Source organism: Chiloscyllium plagiosum, chromosome 18 (assembly GCF_004010195.1).
Source record: "Chiloscyllium plagiosum isolate BGI_BamShark_2017 chromosome 18, ASM401019v2, whole genome shotgun sequence".
NCBI lineage: Eukaryota > Metazoa > Chordata > Chondrichthyes > Orectolobiformes > Hemiscylliidae > Chiloscyllium > Chiloscyllium plagiosum.
This window is the reverse complement of record NC_057727.1, coordinates 63,987,797-64,011,824: the sequence shown is the minus strand read 5'-3', so window position 1 is coordinate 64,011,824 and position 24,028 is coordinate 63,987,797. Positions and strand designations below refer to the sequence as shown.

Genomic DNA, 24,028 nt, shown 5'->3' with positions numbered 1-24,028 from the left:
GCCTCATTTTAGGAAAGATGTGGAAGCTTTGGAGAGGGTGCAGAGGAAATTTACCAGGATGTTGCCTGGAATGGAGAATAGGTCGTACGAGGACAGGTTGAGAGTGCTAGGCCTTTTCTCATTGGAACGGCGAAGGATGAGGGGTGACTTGATAGAGGTTTATAAGATGATCAGGGGAATAGATAATGTTGACAGTCAGAGACTTTTTCCCCGGGTACAACAGAGTGTTACAGGGGGACATAAATTTAAGGTGAAGCGTGGAAGGTATAGGGGGGATGTCAGGGGTAGGTTCTTTACCCAGAGAGTCGTAGGGGCATGGAATGCGCTGCCTGTGGGAGTGGCAGAGTCAGAATCATTGGTGACCTTTAAGCGGCAATTGGATAGGTACATGGATAGGTGCTTAAGCTAGGACAAATGTTCGGCACAACATCGTGGGCCGAAGGGCCTGATCTGTGCCCTATTGTTCTATTATGCAGTGTCCTGGTTTCTATCAGAAAGAAGTGGCCATTCAGAGAGAACAAATATCTGTAAAGCAGCTGTGCAGTTTAGCAGTTTCCTAAATAGTCAGGGAAGAAACAACAACATTCTGAATGGCTCTATATCAGTAAGATAAAAGCTTCAGAAACAGAAGTCTATGGAAGAAGTGTTGAATGAACCCATATTACAAAATAAGTGAGACGAGTTAGCAATTTGTTTGAGGATCTCAGGAAGGGACATTAAGCAAATACAGGTAGTTCTCGCATAAAGCTATAATGTGATTTAGCTATAACGCTGCTAATGAATTAGGGAGCGGTATTTTTGAAAATGCCTCCCTCTGTTCATATTGCTTTGATCATTTCGCATGCTTTGTTTTGCACATGCATCCATGTCAGTGTCGAAGTCTCTGCATCGTACTATACATTGAGCAGCTTCATTTCCAAAATTAAACTAATTAATGTTCATTGCTCTCTCTCTGAGAGGAGAATATTCCTGTATAATTCCTGCAGGACTGCACTACTCTTACATATACCATTTGCCTTTCTAATTTGTTCTTGCATCTGCATATCACACCATCTACTCCTAGATTATCCTTTATTTTATAAAAAAATGGAGGGGCATAGTGACAAGAATGTTAACAAGAAGCGTCATAGTTATAAAACTGTGGGTGGTGAACATGAAAGAAAGGCTATAAACTGAAAGAGATAGTTAGATGTTATCAAGCATTTGAGCATAAGGAGAGAACATGTGAAATAGCTCGCAGTTTAGCTTTGAAGAATTGGAAAGTGAGGATATTGAAGAGCCACTTGAGTTCCACTATGAAGACCTCTCTACAGCTGATCTATAACAGCTTGTCACGGAGGGGGAAACGGAAGCTGGGGATGAAAAAGCTGAAGTCCAATTGAGCAAGGAACCGTGGAGAGGAATCATAGAGCACAGAAACAGACGCTTCAGTCCAACTAATCCATGCTAAGTTTCCCAAACTAAACTAATCCTATTTGCCTGCATTTGGCCCATATCCCTCCAAACTTTTCCTATTCATGTTCCTTTCCAAATACCTTTTAAATGCTGTAACTCAACTGTAACTAATCTGCATCAACATGACGACTATTCACAAGATTTAAGTAACTGTAAGGTATTGCTTAGATTAAGAGTGTTCAATCTCCATTTATGATATTTAAGATAGAATAATAAAGTCATACAGCAAGCAAACAGACCCTTCAGTCTGACTCGTTCATCACAACGAGGTCTCCTAAACTTAAACAGTTCCATTTGCCTGCCTTTGGCCCATATCCTCTTTCCTATTCAAGTACCTGTCCAAACATCTTTTAAATGTTTTTAGAGTGCCTGCCTCTACCACTTCCTATGGCAGTTAGTTCTATATACGCACCATCCTCTCTGAAAAAGTTGCCCTCAGGTCCCTGTTAAATCTTTCCGCTCTCAGTTTAAACTTATGCTTTCTAGTTTTGCACTCTCCCACTCCAGAAGAAAGACCTTGGCTATTTATCTTTTATATGCCCTCTATTTTATAAACCTCTATGAGGTCACCACCCAGCTCAAGGGAAAAAGTTCCAGCCTGTCCAGGCTCTTAGATTAATACAGCACAGAAACAGACCCTTCAGTCCAACCAGTCCACGTCGAATATAATCCCAAACTAAACTAGTATCAATTGCCTCCTCCTGGTCTATATCTCTCCAAACCTTTCCTATTCATGTACTTATCCAAATGTCTTTTAAACATTGTAATTGTACCCACATCCACGCTCCCATCTCTGTGTAAAAAAAATGCCCCTTGTGTATGTTTTAAATCTCTATCCTCTCATCCTAAAAATGTGCCTCCTAGTCTTGAAATCCCCTATCCTAAGGAAAAAGGCAACTATCATTAACTCTATCTATACCCCTTATCATTTTATAAACTTCTATGAGGTCTAACATCCTTGTAAACTTTTTAATGTACCCTTTCTAGTTTAACAACATCCCTCCTATAGCAGGGTAGTTTTTTTTTCTCTTTGCATGCAATGTACTTTGATTTTCTTTTGCCAAAAGTATATTGGCAGCCTCTTATGGATGTGTTTAGTGACTGACAACCACAGTAAACAAACAGCAAGAATTAAACTTAAGGTCTGTCAAAGTTGGTCTCAATCTGACATCAAACTTGTCAAGTACTATCATCAATTGAGATCATACCACTACCCAATTGAGAAACATGACACGTCAGACATCCAACAGACAAAAAGCCAGACAGGTATCTTACCGTTGCACTTCATCCAGTTTGGAGGTAGGTACTGTTGCTCTGTCCTTATAGCCATTCGCACTGTCTTTTCTCAAAGCTCAGGCAATCGGTCCAGTGGACCCAGAAAGGCTGCCTTTGTGGGCCATTCCCCCAAACCAAATAAGAAATGAAAAATAATGGGGAATTATGGCACAATGGCATGCTCTTGTACAAATGGCCTAAGCCTGAATGTCAGATTTTAAATCTCATTAAAAACAGGGGCTACTTTCTGCTGAATGACAGCCTTTCATGCACATTGTGAAGGCTTATCATTCCTGACTACATGACATATGAAAGCCTCCCCTGGAAGGCATAAATGTCGGGGAGAAGGCCAGTTGGGAAACATTGTGAGGTAAGGGACATCTTGGACATGATGGGAAAGCTGGCAATAAAAGGCTAAGACAAACATGTTTATACTACTGCCTCCACAGATCTCCTACAAACATTAAGATAGCACAGGTCAACTCACATTATTTTGGTCATTCTGCTTCGAGAAAGAAACTGCAAGAGTAACTGGAGTAGTAGAAAGAGCCAGCTCCGTCTGCAGACTAGCCTGCACAAGAAGCCCATGCAGACAGTGAGCAAGGCACAAAACTGAAGCTACAGAGCTAAATGCACATGAAAAATCACCATTTTTAACATTACTTCCTAGGATATGCTGAAGCAACCGCTGAAATTTGTCAGCTGCTGGACTAGCATCTGCACCTCATGGATAAGGAGGGAATCTCATCCTTGTGCTATGAAGGTGTTAACAGTCCTCAATTCTTCGGCCAGTAGATCATATCAGGGAGCTACTGGGGATCTCTGCAGAATCTCAGATAGCCACTTATAAATGTAAGTGGGAGGTCACTGATGCTCTGTTTGCTAATGCCCACCTCCTTATTAATTTCCCAATAGAAACTCTAAAATGGAAAATGAGAGCCAATTGGGCATTGCATGCTGAATAGATAAGCATTACATGCCGAATCAATGGGCATGTGTTGCAACCAGAAAACATACGCATTCCGTACTGGGTCATTAAGACTTGCACATTTAATCAATGGGAATTGAATAATTAAATAGTGCAGCACAGACAATGCCCTTTGGCCCATATTGTCTGTGCTGTCCATGATTTCACACTGTATTGATGATGAATTCTGAATTCTGAATCAATGAGCACTGCATTCTCAATCAATGGGCACTGCATGCTGAATCAATGGGCACTATAAGCTGCAACAATGGTCACTATATACTACAACAATGGGAAGGAAGCCTGCTATGAACAAGGTGATTTAGAGGGTGACTGCTAAGAACAAAGTTGGAGAAAAGCTTGAAAAGAGAATAAGCTGCTGGCTGACCTCTCAGAATTCTGAAAAGAAAACAGTCGGCATCAGTTCAGGATGAAACCTGTTTGTTCTTGTGAAAAAATGAGTGAGCAAGCATTTCAATATTGTCTTTCCTGCACAAATTTTGACTGTAAGATCTCACAAATATCCATGCATATTTAATGATTTGAACACATGGTAGAACATCAAGGTAACAGACCCTGGAACATCCTAAACTTTATTCTGCTGCCTTCAAGAATAATTCATTGGACAATTTTTTTTAAACATAAATCCCTACAGATAAATCTGTCTTTTGTCCCCTCTTTTCCTGAAGACAGTCAGTGTGCGTTTGTGGACATCTTGGGGATATTTAGAAGGATAATCATTTATATTTCTATATTACTGACTGTGCACCTTCATTGAAAATGTTTTGTTTTGATAATAAATCTGAGAATACAATAAACTCAGAACTGCATTTATTAAGAAACCTGGTTGATAGGCCTTTCCGCTTAAAACTTGATACAGATAAAGTAAAGTTGGTAACTGGAAAAAGTATTTTTATTTTATGTTGTATGGAGTAATGACACTAGAGTGACGGTACTCTCCAATTTTGGTGATAACACTGTGGAGAGAGATACAGTTAACTTTTCAGTTCAATAACCTTTCATCAGAATTGATGAACAGTTCAAAAACTTACTTATTTGACCAAGAATTTGATCACCTGGCCTAATATGCCCTACATGGCTTGGTGTCAAATTTTATTTGATATCACTTCTGTGAAGTACCTTGGGATGTTTCATGACATTAAACACACCACGTAAACGCAAGCTGCTGATGTACGTGCATGATTGTTATATAGGCATGCCAGCTCACTGTGCTGTATAAATAGCTGATGGAAATGTGTTGCTGGAAAAGCGCAGCAGGTCAGACAGCATCTAGGGAACAGGAGAATCGACGTTTCGGGCTTCAGGAAACCAAATCAGCCTTTCCTGAAGAAGGGCTAATGCCCGAAACGTCGATTCTCCTGTTCCCTAGATGCTGCCTGACCTGCTGCGCTTTTCCAGCAACACATTTCCATCTCTGATCTCCAGCATCTGCAGACCTCACTTTCTCCTGTATAAATAGCTACTCATGATGAAGATTGGTGTCACCGGTGTCTAACTATAGGAAACTGCAAGACCTGTTAGTCTAAACTCGTAGAGAAAAATTACTTCCTGGTCTAACTGGTAGAGTCTCTTGTAGTTAACAGGACATTGTTTATTAGAAGCAAATTACTGCAGATGTTGGAGTCTGTACTGAAAACAAAAAATGTTGGAGATCAGAGTGGGTCAGGCAGCATCCATGGAGAGGAAACAAGTTAACATTTCAAGTCTCAGTGACTCTTCATTAGAACTGACATGAAGTGTGGAGGAAGCAGCATTTATACAATAGTTGGGGGAGGGGGTAGGAAGGATGGAGTACTGCGGGATAACGTACTGCCCTCGGCAAAGGATTCAGCTTCACACCCTTAGGCCCATACCTTAGTGAATTTCATGCCATCATGACATTGAACTGTTCTACCACTGCCTCCATCTCTGCATTCACTTCTTCGGACAGGAGTCCTCCCTGCTATTCCATCGATCCTTTCACCTGTCTCCAGTATTCATTCTCCATTTGGACCGCTTCCTCTAGCTTCTTACCTGTCCTTGAGCTCTTCATTTAGAACTGCCTGTGCGACATCAGCCATCTCAATATGTCTGCTCCTCTCACCCACTCTAACTTTCCATTCTGAAATTGCCACACTCGGCTCTGAGGTCCAATCCTGACTTGGTTATTAAACCTGCTGACAATGGTGATGCCGTTGTAGTGTGGTGCACTTTGTGGAGGCTCAATGCCAGCTCTCTGACACTTCTTCCTACCTCACCCTGGATCATGATCCCACATTGGAACATCAAGCCATTGTTGCCAGGACTGTCACTGACTGCATTATCTCCGGGGATCTTCCTCTCCATTGCCTCTAACCTTACAGTCTCATAACTCCAGACAGTCCACTTCCACCCACTTCCCAAAATTCATAAACCAGACTGCCCCAGTGGATCCATCGTATCAACTTGTTCCTATCCCACCGAGCTCCTTTCCTCCTACCTGGACTCCATCCTCTTTCCACTTGTCCAGACCCTGCCCACTGACATCCACAATTCCTCTGATGCCTTCTGACATGTTGACAATTTCCAGTTCCCTGGCCCTAATTGCTTCCTGTTCGCCATAGATGTCCAATCACTCTACACCTCCATTCCCCATCAGGATGGTCTGAGAGATCTCAGATTCTTCTTCAACCAAAGGCCTGAACAATCTCCATCCACCATTGCTCTCCTCTGTTTGGCTGAACTTGTTCTCTCACTGAACAATTTCTTCTTTCATTCATCTTTCTTCTGCCAAGTCAAAAGAGTGGCTATGGACACCCGCATGGATCCCAGTTATGCCTGCCTCTTTTTTGAGTATGTGGAACAATCCTTGTTCCAGTCCTACGCTGGCCTCTCTCCCACAAATCGTTTTTCAGTACATCCAGTACATCAAACTCCTGCCTGGACCTTAAAAAAAACTTGTTTATATTTCCACCCCTCTGTAACTTTCATATTGTCCTTTTCCGACACTTCCCTGTCTTTCCTTGACCTCTCCACCTCCATTTCGGGGAATAAACTGCCCTCTGTCATCCAATACAAAACCACTAACTCCCTTAGCTACCTTCACTACAGCTCTTCACATTCCACCTCCTGCAAGGATTCTATCCCATTCTCCCAGTTCCTTTGCCTACGTTATATCTGTTTGGATGATGCCACCTTACAAACTGTTCTGCTGACATGGCTTCCTTCTTCTATAATAATAGTTGCCCACCCACAGTGGTTTACAGAACCCTCAACCGCACCTGACCTATCACCCATGCTTCTGCCTTTGCCTCTCCCATCACTCACAACAATGTGATTGGGTCTCCCTTGTCACCCTTTCATCCCACCAGCATCCACGTTCAAATGATGGTTCTCTGCCATTTCAGACAACTCCAACACAGAGCCACCACCAAACACATCTTCCCCTCACTCTCCCTGCCTGCATTTCACAGCGGTTGTTGCCTCCAGAACACTTTAGTCCATTCCTCAAACACCAACACAGCCACTCTCTCTTCCCATGTAACCACAGAAGTTGCAATAACTGCCCCTTCACCTCGTTCCTGCTCACCATCTAAGGGCCTGAACAGTTTTTCAAGGTGATGCAGCATTTCACCTGTACCTCCTCCAATCTTTTGTATTGTATTCACTATACCAAATGTAGCCTACTCTACATTGGAGAAACCAAACAAAAAGTGGGTGATTGCTTAGCAGAATTCCTCTGGTCTGTGAGCAAGCATGATCCTGACCTTTCTGTAGCCAGTCACTTTAACAAAGCGTGTTGCTTGCATGCCAACATGTCTGTCCTCAGCATGCTGCAATGCTCCAGTGAATCACATCATAAATTAGAGGAACAATTTCTCATCTTCAGACTAGGCACTTTATAATCTTCTGGACTTAATACTGAAGTCAACGCCTTCAAATTGTGAACCCACTCCCATTCCTTCCCATTCTTTTAGCTTTACTTGTTACATTCTCTGTCAACACATCCTCTCTCGCCTATCTCCACACTAGTGGGATTGTGTTCTTTCCAGTCTGGCAGTTAGGGAGCCATTGTTCTGCCATTCTCCCATTCCGATCACTTAATATGAACTGCTAATATCCTTACTCCCCCAGCATTTCCACATCCATCTCCCCAATGCATAAATGCTGCTCCCTTTCACACTTCGCATCAGCTCTGATGAAAAATCATCCAGACTCAAAATGTTTGTTTTTTTTCTCTCCATGGATGCTGCCTGTGTGCTGTTATCTCCAGCATTTCTTGTTTTCAAGATTTTGCTTAATGTTGTCATTGGCAAACAGTTACTAGGTACATTGATATGACTGACATTGATACAGAGACTTTCAGGAAAACCATATTATGGCCTCACTCCTTTGAAATCTTAAGCTGTTTACTCACAATCCATATATCATCATTATAGTGTGATGTTTCAGATGCACGTCATTATTAACATACACACAGTAACTAAGAGGAGTTCAAGAGCCAAATGCTGTGACAAACAACAAATGTGGAAAATGTCCTTCTGTTCCTAGAGTACATTTTTACTCTATAAATAGCTATTGGACAGGTGAGAAAGGAACTTTGTCATAGTGACATTAGAACACAAGGAACTGAATTCTGAGTTTGCCTGGTTCCAGAACTTCTCCTTTCTTAACATACCTTGTATACAGTATAACATTTAGCTATGTAGACTTACAACAACATGGATCTTATGTTATGACAAAAAAATGGCTGAGTGTGCTACTCAGCCTGCTTTTAGTTATAAGCTTTAAAAGAAGCAGTTTCCAGATTTCTAAGTAATGCAGAATTCTTCCACAGTATACAACTGTTTAAAAGCAAGCCATTACAACAATCTCTTACACAGACCATCAATTCATAGCATTTGTGTTCCAGAATATATCTATCCTCTCTACATTCCGTCAAATTCAGCCAAATATGTGAGTAATGAGAAACTACAAATATTCTGTGAAAGAAATGGAAACATTCAAGTATAACAGGGAAAATCTTTTAGGAAACTTGGAGAAAGTAACATGGATCATTAATTGCAGCCTTTCATCACCCAATCTTCTCTTTAGCTTATTAATTATATACCCAGCCTCTATACAGGCTGGTTCATGGAACTGGGTGGCAGCACAAGTGTAACTCCTCATCACTACAGGAATCCTGAAGGTGCTGGTTTTCCTGCTGACTGGTAAAGGAGGCCACATCACTAGATATAGCCAGCCTGAATGAAGGCATAAGTAAAATTCCCAGATTACAAGAAATGCAAAGCAGTGCAGGAAGAAAGTGAATCATATAAAACAGAAACCACTGGAGAAACTCAGCAGATATGACAATATCTATGGGAAGAGAAACAGAGTTAATGTTTTGCATCCAGGAACCTTCTTCAGAACTGAAAGGGGACAGGAAATTGAAGAAAAAGGGAGAGGATAGAGTGTTTGGAACAGTTGATGAGAATGCCATCACCAATGACAAAGTGAGTGCTAATGTTAGTAAAGAAGGGATCTCAGTGAGACATAGGAGTTAATTGTAGCAACGGATAGTTGACAAGGTTGCCTTTGCTGAGAGGAAATTCATTTTAACACATTGAGGTGGTTGGGGTGGAGAGAAAAGGAGAATGGTGGAATGAAAACAGAGGACAGTGTTCATGAGTTATTGAAATCAATGTTGTATTCTGAAAAATGTCAAGTGTTTAGATTGTACTGTATAACAATACCTCCAGCTGACGTTGGGCTTTGTGGAACTCTGCAACAGACCTAGGAATGAAATGTTAGCTTGAAAGAGCACGTATTGAAATACCAAGAAATGAAAGGTCAGGATCATGCTATTACGCAGAGTGGAGCTGAACTTTAAAGCATTCACCCCCAGTCTGTGTTTGTTCTTGCCAATCTAGAGGAGACTGTATGGTGAGCAACAAGTCAACATAGGAATCACAAAAATGGCAGCATACAAGTTTAGTAGGTAATAAGGAAGGCAAATTAAACATCAACCTTTATTTCAGTAGCAAAGTCTTGCAAAAACTATACACTTATTGTGAAAAGTTTTGATCTCCTTATCTAAGGAGAAATATACAGGCATTGGAGGCAGTCCTGAGAAAGTTCACTGGACTGATCTCAAGTTTCTTAGCTAGTGTTATGGACCAGACCCCTCAAATTATTTTAAGGAGATGGCCTAGATCCTAAATTTTTCTTACTTTAAAGGCAAATGCAATGTGTTGTGTTCTAGTTGCAATTTGATTGGTCAATCTACTCGGCATTAAGCAAAACACAATATTCTTAAACACTATCGTTAAAATACAACCAAAGAAAGAGAATTTTGGAATAACTTAACTCTACTGGAAAACTTAACAGAACAATAGATACAATGACACTAATTAACTGCTACAATATAGGAACATCCCATAAACACACAGCTTGACAAAAAGGCAAATTCCAAAACCAGATTCTCACATGCAGTTCTTCAGTCCAGGAGGAAAGAACGTCAAGAGACAACTCTGAGAGAGAACACTCCAAATTTCAGCTGGAGCAAAGAGAGAGATGGCAGCTTTTCACAATCCTAGCTGCTTCTGCCCTGTTGAGACTCCAACAGCAACTGCTTAAAGATAAAAAAAAACTAAAACTAGAAATCTTGGTCTGAGAGGGCTGGCCACATCCCTCTGGGCTATGTTTATTGTTTCTAACTTAAAGAAAAAACCTAAGGCCTCACAAGCTGTTGACTTTGCTGGCTTTTTCAAGTATACAGCTCACCTCTGTCTTAAAACCTTGCTTCCAACAAAAAAAGGACAAAATTATAGTGACGCCACAGCACTGTCACACTACCTAATATTCAATTAAATTATACAGGGAAAGTAAACTCAACTCCTCATGTGCTAGCTGTTGCTCTACAAATAAATGCTGCTTGTGGGATGGGAGAAGATGAAATACTGAGAGCGAGTGGGGTTATTGCTCTGCTGGAATTTCATGTGCATATAAAGATTCCAGTGATCTGTGCAAGTTCTGCCCTCGGGTCTTCTCCCACTTAGGCTAATCAAATTGATGTTAATTTTCTCTCAGCTGCTCATGTTGTGCTCTGTATTAACTCAGGATTTCTGTTTTGCTTGATCTTTGTCTCTCACACGGTAACTTAGGGGAAGCTACAGGGAGGTAGATTAACCTTTCTACAAATTCTTGTACTCTCTATGATGAGAATAGTTTGGTTTGATAACACTGGGAACTCTTCCGTTGGTTCTCAATAATGTTATTTAATTCTTACTATGAAGTGACAAGACAATAACAAATATTATAGATGTGATGATTTGATAAACAAACAAAGAGGTTGACTGTGCATGACAACTTGTGAGACAAGAAGTGGATAGTGGCAGCTAGCATGATGTAGCATAACCTGTGTGGAGCTTAAGTTTTGTAACAGGAGTTTCTCCGGAAAACAACATCACAAGATGATCAAAATTTATGTTGTTATTTTTCTAATTTAACTGCAATTTTTAAAGAATTCCAATGACACATCTCCATTTTTACTTTTACAAAAACAGAATCACCAGACCTTTGACTGACCTTATACGTGTTATTTTTAAAGAATTGGAACTTTAATAAACAATTATCCTGGATTCTAGCTGAACAGGACATGTTTAAATGAGAGTAATCAATCCTTGCCGGTTCAACATTAATTGTAATCAGTCCAGTGTTCCTGCAACTCATTTTCTGATGTATCAGCTATTTTACTGTCACAGTGAATGAATAATTCTGACACATTGTGAGAGTTGAATTTCTTCTTGAACTTATGGCCATTACAGCAGCATAGTTCCATATATTCCTGGCATATCACAGGATACAGGCGATAGGCATAATTAGAAGCTGCTGTTGTCTCTGTCTCACTCTCACTCTCACACACACACACAATGCCAAAGCTTTAATTAATAACTGTGGACAATTATCCAAAGCTCAAAAAATCATCTCTTGCAAAAACTAGAACTGGTAAGTTCCAAAGAAATGGAATGAAATACGTTGTGGAACTGCCCAATGCTGCCAGCTGACTTCATCGCCTTTTGGATTCCTACCTGATCTGTTTACCCTCTCGCATGTCGTAAAGAGAAAAGAAGATATCTGTATCTTCTCCAATAGTGTGGTAGGTAAAGCTTCTCATACTTAGTAAGAGATGATGGGGTATAGGGATGCGGCATGTATCACCATGTCGATGCTTCATAGTATCCGTCTATTTCAAAAAGAAAGAAAATGTCACATTCATCAGAAATATAATGTAATGACATTAAACATCTCGAAAAGCTACAAATAATTTTGGACATATATTTGAAAATAATTATTTTTAGGGCACTGAGGAAATTGCAGGGCAGTGGGAATGACAACATAGTTCCTTCAAAGAGCCAGGGTGAATTCCCTCATTTAACATTCTATGATCATTTTATGAATTTCAACGATACCAGACAAAAATGCAGCTTTTTTCCAAATTCAAATGTTCCAGTGTATTTTCCACAATAGCTAATCTATCTACACTTTATGTAGTGAATTAAAACAATTGTTCTTAAACTGTGTCAAGGGGTACCTTTGGGCAATGGTTGTAATTACTACCATCCTGTCAGCAGATAAGAGAATCATCAAAAAGACTAAATTGAAGTGGCCCTCCATCTAATCTGCAATGTCCAAGCACACATTTATTAATTACTTTAACAGAAACACTGGATGGTGATAAATGAAAAAGTCAAACCCACTAGCTGAAAATGTGACAATAACCTACATCAGCTCTTTTAGGGAAGTGCCATTCAGCTTTATTGAATGGTAGCACCACTGGGGAGACAGTGATCACTGTCGGCAAAACACCTAAATGGGGACTAATAGTCTTGCTGGATCTTAGGTCACAGATGAATGATGACAGGAAGGAACTGACAGATGGCGCAGGATTACAAGGCAGGTGGAAGGGGTGTTGGCAACCAGGGAGGGGGTTGACACTGAGCAAGGTCCCCTTCCTTCCTGACGTTCAAACCCTAGGTCAGGCATTGAATGCTTTTGAACAAGGGAACTCTTGCACATAAGTAACTCGAGGATTTGCTTAATAAAAGAAAAAACTGTGGATGCTATAAATATGAACCAAAAACAGAAGTTGCAGGTGTCAGTTCTGAGGAAGGGTCATCAGACTCAAAACGTTAACTCTGATTTCTCTTCAAGGTGCTGCCAGACCTGCTTAGGCAGAAACTTCTGTTTTTGTTTGAAGTATTTGCTTGTCATACTCCCTGCACAGCAAAGCTCCTTACTCACTGCTGAAGGAATATAGCACTCATGGAATGAGGCCCTTAAGTGGGCATTAATTGCTCACTCAAGAACCGCAATTGATGGCCAAGGAAGTCAAAGCTTCGACTTGGGAAAATTGGGCACACTAACACATATTATCTTGCTAAAACTCACAAACCCTCTCTAAGCAATTTGTAATTACATAGTTATAAAATAATACAATACCTGAAATATTTCTATTTTTTCAGACTAGTCTAGTAATCAGGCAACTATGGGGCGGCATGGTGACTCAGTGGTTAGCACTGCTACCTTGTAGTGCAAGGAGGCTGGGTTCGATTTCCATCTCGGGTGACTGTATGGAGTTTGCACATTCTCCCCGTGTCTGCATGGGTTTCACCTGGGTGCTCTGGTTTCTTCCCACAGTCACAAAAATGTGCAGGTCAAGTGAATTGGCCATGCTAAATTGCCCATAGTGTTAGGTGCATTAGACAGAGGGAAATGGGTGTGGGTGGGTAACTCTTCGGAGGGTTGGTGCGGACTTATTGGGCCAAATGGTCTGTTTCCACACTGGATTAGATTAGAGAAACTAATCTAATCTAATCAAATTTACAACAGTTTGCACATTCTCCGCGTGTCTACGTGGGTTTCCTCCAGGTGCTCCGGTTTCCTCCCACAATCCAAAGATGTGCAGGTCAGGTGAATTGGCCATGCTAAATTGCTCATTGTGTTAGGGAAATTGGTTTGGGTGGATTACTCTTCAGAGGGTCGGTGTGGGCTGGTTGGGCCGAAGGGCCTGTTTCCACACTGTAGGGAATCTAATCTAATCTAATCTCTGGAAGGTGTTTGGTAGAATTCTACTTAGTTAAAGTATATTTTTAAATTTAGCTCAATGCTACCTTTATTTTAAACTTTTGTTTTGGTGGAAGTTGTATTTATTAAGGTATGAGAAATCAATGGAATAATTTCAGAGCATTTATTGGTATCAAGCACTTACATGTCAAATATAGTTTCAACTTTGTCAGAACTTCACAAACATTCCACATAATAACATCAAGATAACAGGGTGAATTTTTCAGCAAATGTTTGCTGATAAAGCAGATCAATATGGTATGGATTCTCGTCTAGGTCCCAGGGATAGAAATAAAGTTCTTAAGCACTGCATATGAAGTATGAAGTAGGAGTAGAAATAGGCCATTGTGCCCCTCAAGCATGCTCCACCCATTCTATAAAATAGCAAATAAGATAACCCTCCTCGCTTTTTTTCCTCATTCCCATAGCTAATGTTTATGAACTGATAAAGGAGCTTTATATAATTATTTTGGCACTCAATTTATGAATGAAAAGCAAGAGCTAAATATTAAATATGCTACTTTTGAGATACTTTCAATTTCCGCACTTATTCTCTAATACAATGCATACATTTTAGATTTTCTTCATAATATTGAATTGTTGGTATCTGATTAAATCACTAGTAATAAACAATAGAGATAATCTTCAGGATATATGTAGGTATACCTGTGTAGTACTTTGCTGTATGCTGTGTCTACTGGACAAGTGCTGTGAAGTTTAAAAGAAACAAAATTAGTAAAATGTATAAATATAACAATTTCAGATTCTAATCATATTAAATATGTCTCTTCAAATTTCGGCTGAATCCTGCAACATTGTTGGACATATCCGAACTGCTGAATCAGAATCAGATATTTTATACTATGAGAAACTGTAGCACAGCAGGTTACAAAAGTTTAGAATCTGAATTTCACAATAGGCTGAGAGAAAAGAAAAGCATTATTGAGATAAATAAATTACTTGTTTTGTACATCATTGATTTCAATGCAGTTATGAGGTCAACAAGAATAAACAGAACTTTTACTTTTCTAAATCAGTCGCTATTGGAATATTGCAATTTTGGTCTCCCTACTATAGGAAGGAATGTTGTGAAACTTGAAAAGGTTCAGAAAAGATTCAGAAGGATGTTGCCAGGTTGGAGACTGAACAGACTGGGGCTATTTTCCCTGGAGTGTCAGGGGTTGAGGGATGACCTTGTAGAGGTTTATAAAATCATGATGGGCACGTATAGGGTAAATAGACCAGGTATTTTCCCTGGGATGGGGGAGTCCAAAACTAGAGTGCATAGGCTTAAAGTGAGAGGGAAAATAAATAAAAGGAATCCAGGGGCAACGTTTTCAGGCAGAGGGTGGCGGGGTGTATGGAATGAGCTGCCAGAGGAAGTGGAGGCTGGTACAATTACAACATTTAAAAGGCATTTGGATAGGTATATGAATAGGAATGGTTTAGAGGGATGTGGGCGAAATACTGGCAAATGGGACTAGATTAATTTAGGATATCTGGTCAGCATGGACAAGTTGGACTGAAGGGTCTATTTCCATGCTGTATATCTCTATGACCTAAATAGGTGTTAACATATACTCTTTAAATGGAGAAAACCTCTCCTTCTACAATAATGTATATTACACTAATGCTGAGTTTAACTCCAGCTAAGTTTTGTGCCTTCTAACCTCAGAATGAGGTTTGATGAATAGGCTTTTATTTCCTTTCAATTTGTAGTGTGGATCAGATTGTGGCAGATATGTAATATTTTACTCTAATGTCACAAGACATCAAAAGAATCCTTTTGGTGAGACCTTGCATATGCATACATATTATAAAGTAAGTCTTTGACGTTCTACAGAAACAATTCTTAATGCCAAATATCGGTAGCAGATCCTCCCTAATAAGTGAAGCACTTCAATATATGCTAAAAACAGACTATTGGCTTTTAATATAATGACCACAACAAAAAGCTGACCCAACACTAACTGTTTAGGGAGACAGCAAAGTCCCCTTTTAATCATTCTCAGTGCTTCTTAAAGCATCAACGCCTGCACTCATGTCATATTATGCTGTGGTTCTGTTCGCCGAGCTGGAAGTTTTTGTTGCAAACGTTTCGTCCCCTGTCTAGGTGACATCCTCAGTGCTTGGGAGCCTCCTGTGAAGCGCTTCTGTGGTGTTTCCTCCGGCATTTATAGTGGCCTGTCCCTGCTGCTTCCGGTTGTCAGTTTCAGCTGTCCGCTGTAGTGGCCGGTATATTGGTGTTCGACTGGGACAACACTACTATCACAGGTCAAGCCAGACAGAGAACAGCCAGGGAATTCCTAGAGGCATGGTATTCATCCACAAACTCCATCAACAAACACATCGACCTGGACCCAATATACGGGCCACTACAGCGGACAGCTGAAACTGACAACCGGAAGCGGCAGGGACAGGCCCTATAAATGCTGGAGGAAACACCACAGAAGCGCTTCACAGGAGGCTCCCAAGCACTGAGGATGTCACCTAGACAGTGGACGAAACGTTTGCAACAAAACCTTCCAGCTCGGCGAACAGAATCACAGCAATGAGCACCCGAGCTACAAATCTTCTCACAAACTTTGAATGTCATATTATTACAAGATCGCTATATCATAATTAGGATTATACAAATAATATATCTCCGCTGCCTCAGGGGAGGCTATTTCCAGAATGAACCTTTGGGAGATGTTCTAATACGTGGCAACTTTGGTTAGAAGTAGAGAGATCACAACTGTTTTGCATAATTTCAGATGATTTGTCAAGCTGAGCTTTTACACTTGCTTGGCACAGAAAGTGAACATTAAAGTGGTTTAATGTTAATAAGTCCTCTTGAACAAGATCTTCCAGCTCCTCCATTGTGATGATGCAACATTTCATATATTCAATTAGCAGCTTTGATGGCTCTCTTTTTAAATATTGATTGTCACAAGTAAGGATTTTTATACATATGTGATTTTACTGCATTACTTCAGTGATTTAGAATGGTGTAGAATACACAAGTAGATTAAATCTCTAAACAGATCACCATACTTCCACTTCCTCATGATGCTTATGGAGCATGGGTAAATGTGGCTTGATCACTTGTGACAACAGTTTTCAGTGGGTGATGTCACTGAAGTGTATTCTGTTAGGTTGCTTCATTCTTCAATTTAACTTTAAGGTAAAGACAATACAGGAGTGAAGGAGAGCTAGACATTTAATTGCAAGGTTTAAAACAGGGAGTTACAGGAGAGATCTCTTCTAACATCTAATACTTTAATCTATATCAGTCCTGTGCTGTACCAGATTGAAAAAAACTCTGGTTTACCCTAAAGAGAAGACCCATCCAAATTCAAGTAAACTCAATAAGGGCTTATTAAATATCAGGTAAAGCTAATACTAATAACAGGACGAAGTTATGTGTGAAAATCGTACACACATGCTTGAAGAAGTTTGAAAAACGGTTCATTGACTTGTGAGAAACAAATGCAAAATTAAAATCAGAGGTGATGATGGTGCTGCACCAGCTGCAGATGCTGGGACACTGGAGCGATGAGATTCGTTTTGCACAACAATTTTAGCTGATGTGAAACCCTTGCAGAATTTCTTGATTTTGTAACTGCATGGTCCCTTCAAGGCCTCACAGACTTGGAAGGAGGTAATATGGGACTCAGCCGCACTTGCTTCATTTTTGGCAAAACCTGGTTTATGTGATGCTGAGACAGCAGCTTATGCAAGATGAGAAAGGGCTGAGCAACATATGCAGATTTGCCCTGACTTAATAAAGGTTGACAGCCATAGAATCAATCATACGTCAAAACGCTCCCATTAATCCGAGGCCCAACAATAATTGCTATGTCAATTACTCTCATATCAACCATATAAAGTTTCAATGAAGTACCAAGATCTTAAAGGCCCGTAAATAAGAACCGAAAGAACTGTGCTTGCTGTAAACCAGAAACAAAAATAGAAATTGCTGGAAAAGCTCAGCAGCTCTGGCAGCACCTGTGGAGAGAAATCAGAATTAACATTCCTCAGTTCCTGAGTTCTGAGGAAGAGTCACTCAAAGAGAGACAAAAGGCAGTGACCACAGTCAGTGAGGGAGGGAGAGAAAGGAACTTACACTGCCAACTGACATAGCAATGAAACTGCACAGTTACTGCCTTTGCTGCTTGAGTTCATGTATCTCTGGATATCGGAGTGTGTCTGGGAAAAACTAACAAACAGTGAAATTCAGAGTTGACCTTGGAAGAACCTGTGTGGGAAGACTCAGCACAGGAACAGATAGGTGCATAGTTTTTAACATGTAACCATGCTGTAAATGTACAGTAGTGCGTCGAGCAGTTTCTTTCTTGATTATATGTTTTATTGAGATCTGTCTCTTGATTAATTTTTTAAAAATAAACCATAAATACTAAGTTAGCCTGGAGTACTGTTTTTTAGAGCAAAAAGACGGTATTATTTTTTGGCACTTCCTGTTGGAAGTGGGAGTTTAGGGAGAGTTTCCATGTTACTGATGATTATGTCTGCAGGAAGTATCTTTGGTTGCGAATCCTATCAGATCACATGTTACAGGCAATGAGGAAATTACAAGAGGCAGTGAGTGTGATGGATGGCAGTTATAGGAAGGGAGAAAAGCCGCAGATACAGTCACATAGATGGATGAATTTCAGGAAAGGTAGGAGGGGTAGGCAGGTAGTGCAGGTGTCTTCTGTGGTTATCCCCTTTTCAAACAAGTATGCTGTTTTGGAAAATGTAGGGGTGATGGACTCTCAGAGGAATGTAGTGCAAACAGCTAAGTTTCTGGTATCGAGACTAACTCTAATGTAATGAGGGGTACTCCGGGTTCCCTAAGTGATCGATTGTGATAGGGGACTCTCTAGTCAGATGCACAGACAGACATTTCTGCAGTCAGCAGCCAAAAATCAGAAAAGTGTGTTACCTCCCTGGTGCCAAGATCAAGGATATCTCAGAGAGGGTGCAGAATGTTCTCAAAGGGGAGCAGGACCAGCAGGAGGTCATTGTACACATTAGAACTAACAACATAGGAAGGGAAAAGGATGAGATCTGAAGGGAAAATATAGAAAGTTAGGCAGGAATTTTAAAAGGAGGCCGAGGGTAGTAATATCTGGGATTATTCCCGGTGCTACGAGCTAGTGAGGGTGGGAATAGGAGGACAGAGCAGATGAATGCGTGGCTGAGGGGCTGGTGCAAGGGAGAAGGGTTCACATTTTTGGATCATTGGAATCTCTTCTGGGCTAGAAGTGACCCGTACAAGAAGGACAGATTGTACCTGAATTTGAAGGGGACTAATATAATGGCAGGGAAATTTGCTTGAGCTACTCGGGAGGTGGGGAGCAGAAATCTGAGACTGGTACAGTTGGGAAAGGAGCAAGCCAAACAGTTAGGGCAGGCAGGAACAAAGCAGAGAACAAGGTCGAATTGATAAATTAAACTGCATTCATTTCAATACAAGCGGCCTAACATGGAAAGCAGATGAACTCAGGCCATGATTAAGAACATGGGACTGGGATATAATAGCAATTACTGAAAATGGCTCAGGGATGGGCAGGACTGGCAGCAGAATGTTCCAGGATACAAATGCTATAGGAAGTATGGGGGAGGGGGTGGTAGAGGGTGTGGTAGCGGCAAGAGAGGAGGGGAAGTGGCATTTTTGATAAGGGATATCATTTCAGCTGTACTGAGGGAGGATATTCCTGAAAATTCCTGAGGTTATTTGGGTGGAACTGAGAAATAAGAAAGGGATGATCACCTTATTGGGATTGTATTATAGACACGCTAACAGTCAGTGGGAAATTGAGAAGCAAATTTGTAAGGAGATTTCAGTTATCTCTAAGAATAATAGGATGGTTATGGTAGTGGATTTTAATTTTCCAAACATAGACTGGAACAGGCATAGTATTAAGGGTTTAGATGAGGAGGAATTTGTTAACTGTATACAACAAAATTTTCTGATTCAATCCGTGGATGTACCTACTAGAGAAGGTGCAAAACTTGACCTACTGCTGGGAAATAAGACAAGGCAGCTAACTGGGATGTCAGTGGGGGACTACTTTGGGGCCAGCAATCATAATTCTATTAGCTTTAAAATAGTGATGGAGAAAGACAGACAGGATCTAAAAGTTGAAGTTCTAAATTGGAGAAAGGCAAATTTTGGCAGTGTTAGGCAAGAACTTTCAAAAGCTGAGGCAGATGGTCGCAAGTAAAGGGACGGCTGGAAAATGGGAAGCCTTTAAAAATGAGAATACAAGAGTCCAGAGACAGTATATTCTTATTAGGATGAAAGGAAATGCTGGTAGGTATAGAGAATGCTGGATGACTAAAGAAATTGAAGGTTTGGTTAAGAAAAAGAAGGAAGCATATATCAGGTATAGGCAGGATAGATCGAGTGAATCCTTAAAAGAGCATAAAGGCAGTAGGAGTATACTTAAAAGGCAAATCATGAGGGCAAAAAGGGGACATAAGATAGCTTTGGTAAATAGAGTTAAGGAGAATCCAAAGGGATTTTACAAATGCATTAAGGACAAAAGAGTAACAAGGGAGAGAATAGGGCCCCTCAAAGATCAGTAAAGCAGCCTATGTGGGGAATTGCAGGAGATGGGGAGACACTAAATGAGTATTTTGCATCAGTGTTTATTGTGGAGAAGGATATAGAAGATATAGAATGTCAGGAAATAGAAGGTGACATCTTGAAAAATGTACACATTGCAGAGGAGGAAGCGCTGGATGTTCTGAAACGCATAAAAGTGGATAAATCGCAAGGACCTGATCCTGTGTACCCTAGAATTCTGTGGAAACTAGGGAAGTGATTACTGGGCTGCTTGCTGAGATAGTTGTATCATCGATAGCCACAGGTGAGATGCCAGAAGACTGGAGGTTGGCTAACATGGTGCTACTATTTAAGAAAGGTGGTAAGCCAAAAGCCAAGGAACCATAGACTGGTGAGCATGACATCAGTCGTGGGTAAGTTGTTGGGGGGAATCCTGAGGGACAGGATGTACATGTATTTGAAAAGGCAAGGACTGATTAGGGATAGTCAGCATGGCTTTGTGAGTGGGAAATCATGACTCATAAATTTAATTGAGTTTTTTGAAGAAGTAACAACGAGGATTGATGAGGGAAGAGTGGTAGACGTGATCTATATGGACTTCAGCGAGGCATTCCACAAGATTCCTTATGGGAGACTGGTTAGCAAGGTTATATCTCATGGAATACAGGGAGAACTAGCCATTGGATACAGAATTGGCTCAAAGATAGAAGATAGAGGGTTGTGGTGGAGGCTTGCTTTTCAGACTGGGGGCTTGTGACCAGTGGTGTGCCACAAGGATCAATGAGGGATCCACTGCTTTTTGTATTTTATATAAGTGATTTGGAATTGAACATAGGAGGTATAGCTATTAAGTTTGTAGATGGCACCAAAGTTGGAGGTGTGATACACAGAGTACAATGGGATCTTGAGCAGATGGACCAATGGGCTGAGGAGTGGCAGAGTTTAATTTAGATAAATGAGAGGTGCTGCATTTTGGAAAAGCAAATCTTTTTTGCACGTATACTCTTAATGGTAAGGTCCACAGGAGTGTTGCTGAACAAAGAGACCTTGGAGTACAGGTTCATAGTTCCTTGAAAGTAGAGTCACAGGTAGATAGGATTGTGAAGACAGCGTTTGGTTTGCTTTCCTTTCCTTTATTGGTCAGAGCATTGAGTACCCGAGTTGGGAGATCATGTTGGCGGCATTGGTTCGGCTTCATAGAGTCATAGAGATGTACAGCATGGAAACAGACCCTTCGGTCCAACCCGTCCATGCTGACCAGATACCCAACCTAATCTAGTCCCACCTGCCAGCACCCAGCCCATATTCCTCCAAACCCTTCCTATTTATATACCGATTCAAATGCCTTTTAAATGTTGCAATTGTACCAGCCTCCACCACTTCCTCTGGCAGCTCATTCCATACACGTACCACTCTCGGTGTGAAAAAGTTGCCCTTTAGGTCTCTTTTATATCTTTCCCCTCTCACCCTAAACCTATGCCCTCTAGTTCTGGACTCCCTGACCCCAGGGAAAAGACTTTGCCTATTTATCCTATCCATGTCCCTCATAATTTTGTAAACCTTTATAAGGTCACCCCCCAGCCTCCGACGCTTCAGGGAAAACAGTCCCAGCCTGTTCAACCTCTCCCTATAGCTCAAATCCTCCAAACCTGGCAACATTCTTGTAAATCTTTTCTGAACCCTTTCAAGTTTCACAACATCTTTCTGATAGGAAGGAGACCAGAATTACACGCAATATTCCGACAGTGGCCTAATCAATGTCTTGTACAGCCGCAACATGACGTCCCAACTCCTGTACTCAATACTCTGATCAATAAAAGAAAGCACACCAAACGCCTTCTTCACTATCCTATCTACCTGCGACTTCACTTTCTAGGAGCTATGAACCTGCATTCCAAGGTCTCTTTGTTCAGCAACACTCTCTAGGACCTTACCATTAAGTGTATAAGTCCTACTAAGATTTGCTTTCCCAAAATACATCACCTCGCATTTATCTAAATTAAACTCCATCTGCCACTTCTCGTTGGCCATCTGATCAATATCCTGTTGTAATCTGATGTAACCTTCTTCGCTGTCCACTACACTTCCAATTTAGGTGTCATCTGGTTCTTCTGGAATTTGCATGCAATTCTGGTCTCCTACTTATTGGAAGGATGTTGCGAAAGTTGAAAGGGTTCAGAAAAGATTTACAAGGATGTTGCCAGGGTTGAAGGATTTGAGCTAGCAGGAGAGGCTGAATAGGCTGGGGCTGTTTTCCCTGGAGTGTCGGAGGCTGAGGGGTGACCTTATAGAGGTTTATAAAATCACGAGAGTCATGGATAGGGTAAATTGACAATGCCTTTTCCTTGGAGTGTGGGAGTCCAGAACCAGAGTGCCTAGTTTTAGGGTGAGGGGGGAAAGATATAAAAGGGATCTAAGGGCAACTTTTTCACACAGAGGGTGGTGTGCATATGGAATGGCTGGTACAATTACAACATTTAATAGGCATCTGGATGGGTACATGAATAGGATAGGTTTAGAAGGATATGGGCCAAGTGCTGGAAAATGGGACAAGAATAGATTGAGATATCTGGTTGGCATGGACAAGTTGGACTGAAGGGACTGTTTCCGTGTTGCACATCTCTATGACCCAAAATGTTAACCTGGATTTCTCTGCACAGATGCTGCCAGACCTCCTGAGCTTTTCCAGCAATTTGTTTTTGTTCATTAAAAGCCCCTATCTGGTTTCAAAAGTCTGAATATGACCATTCAACACACAAAAATAAAGAAATCAAAACTATTAATCTGCTGCATTATAAAACTTGTACTGAATAACTCCACAAGAAAAAGTGCCATTGATCATTGACAGAAAGGTTAGACATTAACAACCTGAACTTTGCAAATCCATTCACATTAGACCTCTAACTTAAATATTTTCTATCAATTAAGTTTTCACGAACCATGTGTTTTGCTTTTCATTTTATCTTGCCTCACTATTGCTATCAATGGACTAACCAATAGTAAGCTCCCATCTCAGCTTGTTATAGGAAGAGAAAAAGGAGGGATGCAAGGCCACTCAGGATGCATCAGAAGTAACATGTACTCATTCAATGGAACCCAACAAATTTGAATTTACAGCTTGTGACAGCAGATCTGATAGGTCCTTATCAAAACCAGTGCTAACAGTAGTGTTGATGACTCTTTGTAAACATCCTATCCATTGTCTATTCTCTCATTACAACATGGAAAAAAAAGGGTTCGATAATTATTAGCCAGCAATGCCTGATCAGCTACATCTATCAAGATGGCACAAACTACCTTTGGAAACATAGTCATAGCTATCTCAATACAAACAATCCTGTCTCTCAGCATCCAAATCAGTATAGGTTTCATTGCAGATCATACACCATCAGGGTATCAAAGCCTGGTATACCACAAATCAGCTGTTGCTTTAACCTCCTGACAGGTATCTGCTTCTTGACAGGTTGCAATACTGGCTTATAGAGTAAATCAACAAAAAAAAGGCGTCTCTCACAACTTTCCATGTAATATCATCTGACTTTGAAAAGACCTGAAAGTGATTTATGGAAAGCAGTGCTCAGATGCATGATTGCTGAATTATGCCTGCACACCAGATTTCCTTTTCCTTCAACTTTTGCTGATCACTAATTTGTCTTTTTTCCTTTCACCCTTGGCTGCTATGGTTGGGG

General features: G+C 40.8%; 1 protein-coding gene across 4 annotated transcripts in view; it reads right to left on the bottom strand.

Annotated features, from left to right (window-relative positions):
- Positions 1–24,028, bottom strand: part of dock3 (dedicator of cytokinesis 3) — a 918,089-nt gene that overhangs the window by 537,280 nt on the left and 356,781 nt on the right. For all 4 annotated transcript variants that reach the window (XM_043708484.1, XM_043708482.1, XM_043708483.1 and 1 more), the window contains exons 8-9: positions 14,450–14,491; positions 11,749–11,903 (exon numbers count right to left, since the gene is read on the bottom strand). In XM_043708484.1, coding sequence (XP_043564419.1) covers positions 11,749–11,903; positions 14,450–14,491 — 197 coding nt within the window. The remainder of the gene's footprint in view (positions 1–11,748; positions 11,904–14,449; positions 14,492–24,028) is intronic.